We start from the raw sequence: 6508 nt of genomic DNA on the forward strand, positions 1-6508 counted from the left end.
TAGGTGTGCCTGCTTGAGCAGGAAGGTTGGACTAGATGATCTCTAGAGGTCCCTTCCAACCTTAAATATTCTGTGAATCTGTGAATCTTGGTTCCTTTTATAGCTAGCCTAGTTGTGTAGTCACCTTGAGAGAGAAGGTTAACTTGCTGTTTTAGAAAGAGGTTAATTTCCTTCTCTTTACTGGCTACTGAGGAAGTATAGGTGAGGCTCTTGGATTTGGACGCTGTATTTGCTATAAAGCCAATACTAGGTGGGAGGAATAACTCAGAATAATTACCAAGCAGCATCTGTGGTGTTAGTTGTGTTGCCTTTCGAACACTGCACCGGGTTGTGACTGATCTGTTCTTCTCCAATGCAGTCCTGCTCCTTTRCTGTCCTCCTTAGGAGAAATTGAGGACCGTGGTGTCTGCTCTGCTTTTTATGCTTCTCACTCTGGGATTTAAARGGGTGTAGATGGGTTTCCCTGATAACACTATCTATTAGAAATTCATTCTGTACACTGGAGATGCAGAAACGGTGGTGGGTAACACTTCCCTGCACAACCAGATGGTTGCCCTTCAGTGTCTGCATGGACGTGTCTGTGGGCCCAGTAGGCTGTTAAGCTCCCATTGGTGTGAGGTTGATGCTGATTGTAATGGATGGGCTAATTTGCTGTCTGTTTGTACATCTCCATTGGGTGTAATGGTTGCTTAGGCAGTTGTTTTGTCTCTGGACATATAGTTTGTATCTTTTGATCTAAAACGGAAAACTGGACCATAAATTCAAGTTCAAAACCAACTCTAATAGGTCTTAACTATAACTCCTTCTTGAAGGAACTGTGATGTGTTGTCTGTTGGACAATGATACAATGAATGGAGGGTGGGGAGAAGAAAGATGTGAGAAAGGAATATTCAAAACTTGAATTACTGGAGTCTCAACTCTATGTTGAGTTTCTAACATAACTCCTCCATAGCATAATTCATTTAGGGAAGTAATGCTGTTGGTATAGTGCTTAATTTTTAAGATTATGATGTGGAAATATAGATAAAAATCTGCTATCATTTATTTGCATGTTTTAAAGCTCACTGACCTAATATTTATTTGCATAATTTAACTGATTTAAGGCTCCTTTCTTTACGATGCAAGCTCTACTTTGACCATTTACTACGTATTCGAGCTTATTGTGGAAAAATAATTTTTGATCACAAGAATGAGACGCTTTCCATCACAGTAAGTAAATTTTATATTTCTTCAATTACCATTTTTTTAATATCTAAAAATATCAAAGGTCATAATAGTTTCCTGTCAATTCACAGTAAAGCATGACTACTAAAAGTTAAGGGCTTCAAGTTGTTCTGTTTATGTTAACACTAGTGATGTGTTACTTTTGCATTTCTTTGTGTAAAGAATTCCAAGCATAAATCTGAAACGTGCAAGATTCTTGGCCTTTATTCCATTGAAAAGTTTCATATTTGGTGTCAGGGGGTTTCATCTTAGAATTTTGCATCTCCTCAAACCGTGCTCTGGAATTTCAAGAGTTCTAAAGATAGCTAGCATCTTAATGCTAATGTTTCTCTTCATTCTTGGAGTATTTGCATTTGTGTTTTAGGAATTTATAGGAAATAAACATGAAATAGTAACATAAATATTGTTTGATAGAGTGCTAAATAAATAGGAAAAGTACCAAAACARACAGGGGAAAAAAAAAGCCACAACTCCAGCCCACTTCACGGGTCTGCTCGTTACCTGGTGTTATCTGTTTAATATAGTTAGTGTTTTATGTGCAACAGCTGATAACACATACGAGATCTAAATTTAGTCAAAGAATGTAAATTGAAGGTGAGGGGAAAGAAAGTTTACAGAATAGTCGTCTTAGTTTAATGTAATTGACGAGTCAAAAAACCCTGAATTTCATCTTGGAGTGCCACAAGATGTCGTCATCCATGGAACAGAGGACTATTTGCAACAATTAATTTATTCTTCCAAAGAAACTGTTTCTTTAAAATAGCAGCATGATTCAATTACCAGCTATTCTGATATAGTTGATAACAATTGACATTTTACAATAATATAGCAATTCTTGCTGACAGTTATTAAACACTGTTTAATAGCTATTAAAATAGAGAATTGACTAAGATGATACTGGCTGAATCATTTGTTTAGTCTGTTCTATTTCTTTTCTAGTAAGAGGTGAAATTGTACTCATTCTGGAAATAAGTTTTTAAAAGGTTGGGAGCCATTCTATCTTAGATCCATTTCAGATGCATACACTGAAATAMATAAGCTTGCTCTCAAGTGATCTATGTGTATACATATATGATGTGTTTTCCATTAAAAGCATGGTCCTGGTAATAGGTCTTAACAAGTGATTTTAAAAATTGCTCTATCTAATTCCCAGGTCCAGCCTGGAGAGGGAGACAAAGCTTCCCTAAACGATGTGAGATCCTTATCCGGAGGTGAACGCTCCTTCTCAACAGTCTGTTTCATTCTCTCCCTGTGGTCCATTACGGAATCTCCTTTCAGATGCTTAGATGAATTTGATGTCTACATGGTATAGTTTAACTTGCATTACAGTTCTCATTCTGATTTGTATAAATTAGTGAAAAAGTTATCGTTTATATGTAAAATATATTATTATGAATATAATACTTTATTATAAAATATTATTGTTTCTGATGTAAATCAGTGACAGAGTCATACAATCTACAGAACAAACTTCCAAGTCTTAAGTTTTTTCTTATTTTTCAATTGCAAAAAGATAAAAAGGGGGGTTAAGGTGGATACTCAAAGTGGTAGGTCTGGCAGCAATTGTAGCTTTCCAGCTCTTTCGGGCTAGTAGTTGATTATTTTGTGATGTTCCAAATATACCCCGCTGTGTGGGCAGAAGAGCATTATCAGCAGTTTGTAAGTACAGATTATGAAATGAAGGAATCCTTATTCATAAAAGGAAAAACATTAACATGTTCAGTGAAGTGTCCCAGTCCTGAAGTTATCAATGCAGTTTCTTTTCACTCTTGTGCTGCAAGTTCACTGGTTTTACTTGAATTCTGTGGCAGCTTAGGCTGTAAACCTGGAGACCTACCACAAGAGGACTCTATCAGCACATTGGCGACAGAGATGCATAGGTTCATGCRTAACACTGTATGGAAGCAGAGCTTTCTTTAATCTCTATTAATAATAGTTTCACATTTATAAGTTTTAATATTGTCTTATCCATTTGTCACTCTTTATTTTAAGTGAATAAAATATTTTTGATTTTATGCAACCCTTTGATGCTTTCATGTAAAATTGAGGCAGGATCTTACAGGCAAAACTTGACTGAAATACAGCTCATCCCAATATAGTGATTAAGCAAAGAAACTGCCTAAGTTTACCAAAGTTGGTAGGACAAAAAGACTGGAGTTAGTGTGTGTGACTCTTCAAACAGAAGCTTCTATATAAATGCTTATGCACAGTGCATATATACTCATAGGAATTTATCCCTAAACTTTCAGTCTCATTAATTCCTAGACTGGAGCTTGTAGCTTTTTGAATTTAACCCTAATATTYCCCAGCATAGTTTTTACAAGACTTCTCTATGGCAAAATTTTACTATATGTGGATTCATTTTTGCAATTCTAAGATATTTCTAATTTTTTTTTTCTCAGCTAATTGATTGACCAGTTAAGTCGGTGAAGTACGTGGTCAGTTTTGCTAACTGATGAATCTTCTCTCTTTAGGACATGGTTAACAGAAGAATTGCAATGGACATGATGCTCAAGGTGGCTGACTCCCAGCGTCATCGACAGTTTATTTTGCTCACCCCACAAAGTATGAGGTAATGATRTATTATACTTCCTAGTACAAGAAGTACAGGGAAGATGTACTCCAATGAGTATAATCTGAGGGGGGCGGAAGAAAAATGTGAAGAGAAATAATTTGTGCTCTTTGTAGTGATATAATATCAAAAACGTAAAAGTTGATCTGATTCTTGATTTTAGCAGCAGTTTTGTCCCTGTATGGTAGTTCAGTGGGGCATAAATCAGATTATTATCTTCAGTGAATCAGCTTTCTGAGGTTTTTAATTGTTTAAACATGGCTCCAGAAGCTTTTAGTCTGGTAACTCCTAGAGCTGTCTTCCCTATTCCCTTCCCCAAATTGACTATTTTTTTTCATTATTTTTTTTTCCCCTTTGTTGTTGAACTTCTCAGTGGTTTGTTATTTGAGTAGACTTACTTTTTAACTCATCTAGAAGCAAGTAGCTTACTCTCTCATCCCTTGTTTGATCGARTAGTCTGCAGTTCTTAAAACTCCTATACGATTCCTTGGTAAAATCATGCTCAGCTAAGGCAACAGTCGCTGTCAAACTGTATGTGTCTGACTGTGCTTTGTAGCCAATCTTGCAGGCAATAATTCACATCACCCACGACCTTTCTTCCTTCAGCTGACTACTCAAGGAGTGTKGAAGCAGTCTTTAAAATGAAGCTTATCTTACATAACTGTCCTCTCTTGCTAAAATCTAAGAAAGTAGAGGAGTATTGTTATGTAAGTGGAAATACTTTTGGATGCACTTCTGAAACTCTGTTGAATAGAGATACAGGCATTTCCTGAATAGTAATTTTTTTAAATGTTAAAGTGTAACTTGGTTTTGTTTTTGTTACAACCTGTTACTGTTTGCCTGCTCAGGAATAATATGCAAACAATGTAGCAGGAGCAAAAGCAGGAGGGCAGTGTCCATGAAACTGCTGTTGAGAAAATCCACAGCAAAAGTCTGACCTAAGACCCTGGACGTTTAGATACATTCGTTCATACATACGTTCATATGTATGATGTGGGTGGTTATACACTGTACAAAGTATGGACTAGTTCAGGGACTATAAGGCAGATATCAACCGTATTTGCTATATTACTTTGAGTTTCACTTTAAAGTGCCCTTTCCATAACTTTGGCAGCCTGCTTGCTAGAAGCTACATGACAGAAATCAGTTGTTGTCGTTACCTCAAGCTTTGACATAAGTCATACTCTCAAATGGTTCAGTGACGCCAGAACTTCACTCCATGCTACTGTTTAAAGCTGTCAAAGAAAAAAGATGCAATTATGTCAAGACAAAGATGTAATGGAAAAAAATATGGACAATGTGTAAAGGAAAGCCTGTTTAAATGATGCACACTCTATTTTCAGTTCTCTCCCTACAAGTACACTTATTCGCATCCTCCGGCTGCAAGACCCTGAAAGAGGCCAGACAACTCTGAAATTCCCAAATAGGAGTCAAGAGGAGGAAGATCAATAAGTATATCTGTGTATGAATGTAACAGTTTTGAGGATTGTTACTGTATAAATGTGTAATGATGTATACAAGCTGATTAATTCCTGTTGCTGGATAGGAGGACCTTTTGTTAAATACCTTCAAGAAAGAAAAGGTTCTTGTATTTTTTACAACTACTGTATGTGTTTGTACAGACCAAGGATTTAAGCAGTGTGTAAATTTAATACACAGTTTTGATTATGAAAATATCCTAAATGTTCAACTGATTGATATTTTTAACTACCAATTATTAGATCTCTTAATTGTTCTGTTTTTTCCAGAAAATGAAATATATTTTGTATAACTTTGAAGTATTATTTTAATAAACTCTGAGAACTGACACTTGTATTGATGCTTTAGTGTCTCTACACACTTAAAGATTGGTCCTAAGATAAGATAATTTTATCTTCCTAACTCTTGCTTTATTTGTTCAACATATGCTAATTAATACATGCAGTAAATGCATTTTCATTTTTGCTGTGGAACCACAGCTGTTGAACATAATTTATTACTTACAGTGTATATTTTTGTTATTAGAAGAGAGAAGATTCATTTGCAGTATATTCTCTGGGTAGGGAAAAAATGTCTTCCTTTCTAAAGAGTTTATACCGAAGAATTTGAAAGGTTTTGGACATGAGCTTACAAGAAAACAGAAAATTTTGCTTTTTAAAAAAGAAATAATAATAATTGGTTTAATTGAAGTTAGTAATCTAAGTTCTTACACTTGGATGTGCAGGTATAGGCTAGATCTGTAGATATTCATCCTATTAAAACAAACTAAAGGGACAAAGCCCTTACTGAAGTAAGGATGTTCAATATAAAGGAATGAAGTAGAATAGATTTTTGAGAAATTACATGGTAAGCTTTTTACAGCATTGAAGGCTTTCTCTTTCTGATCTGAGACTAACCTGCAGAAAAAGCAGTTAAGTGACCTTTATTAAAAAATGCAATCATTTATCGGGATTGGAAGGAGAAAGAAAAAGTAGAACCTGCCCATTGTTCCATATTAACTTTTTTCTTTCCTGTTCTTCTCCCTCCAGGAACTTGAAATTGTTGGGAGCTCTTCAAAAACTATCAATTGAAAGTTATGCYATTAGACATCCATTTCTTGACATTACAGGGGCACAAGAACAAATAAGACTTTTTCAGAGAGCAGTTCTGCAATTTCTACAGTTATTTATCAGATAGCAATCCCTKAATAAAATTTCTTTACAGTTCAAATTTTAAATTGACAGCTCTTTTCGT

General features: G+C 35.3%; 1 protein-coding gene across 4 annotated transcripts in view; it reads left to right on the forward strand.

Moving 5' to 3' along the window:
- SMC6 (structural maintenance of chromosomes 6) overlaps positions 1-6508 on the forward strand; it is a 32747-nt gene extending 26239 nt beyond the window's left edge. For 2 of the 4 annotated variants that reach the window (XM_026044869.1, XM_026044870.1), the window contains exons 24-27: positions 1104-1209; positions 2378-2530; positions 3699-3796; positions 5140-6024. In XM_026044869.1, coding sequence (XP_025900654.1) covers positions 1104-1209; positions 2378-2530; positions 3699-3796; positions 5140-5248 — 466 coding nt within the window. In that variant the 3' untranslated portion in view covers positions 5249-6024. Of the gene's footprint in view, positions 1-1103; positions 1210-2377; positions 2531-3698; positions 3797-5139; positions 6025-6303 lie in introns of those variants that run through there. The other 2 variants (XM_026044872.1, XM_026044873.1) reach the window with 2 other exon arrangements.

This window comes from Nothoprocta perdicaria, unplaced genomic scaffold (genome assembly GCF_003342845.1).
Source record: "Nothoprocta perdicaria isolate Ctin4 unplaced genomic scaffold, notPer1 scaffold_39, whole genome shotgun sequence".
In the NCBI taxonomy this organism is placed as follows: domain Eukaryota; kingdom Metazoa; phylum Chordata; class Aves; order Tinamiformes; family Tinamidae; genus Nothoprocta; species Nothoprocta perdicaria.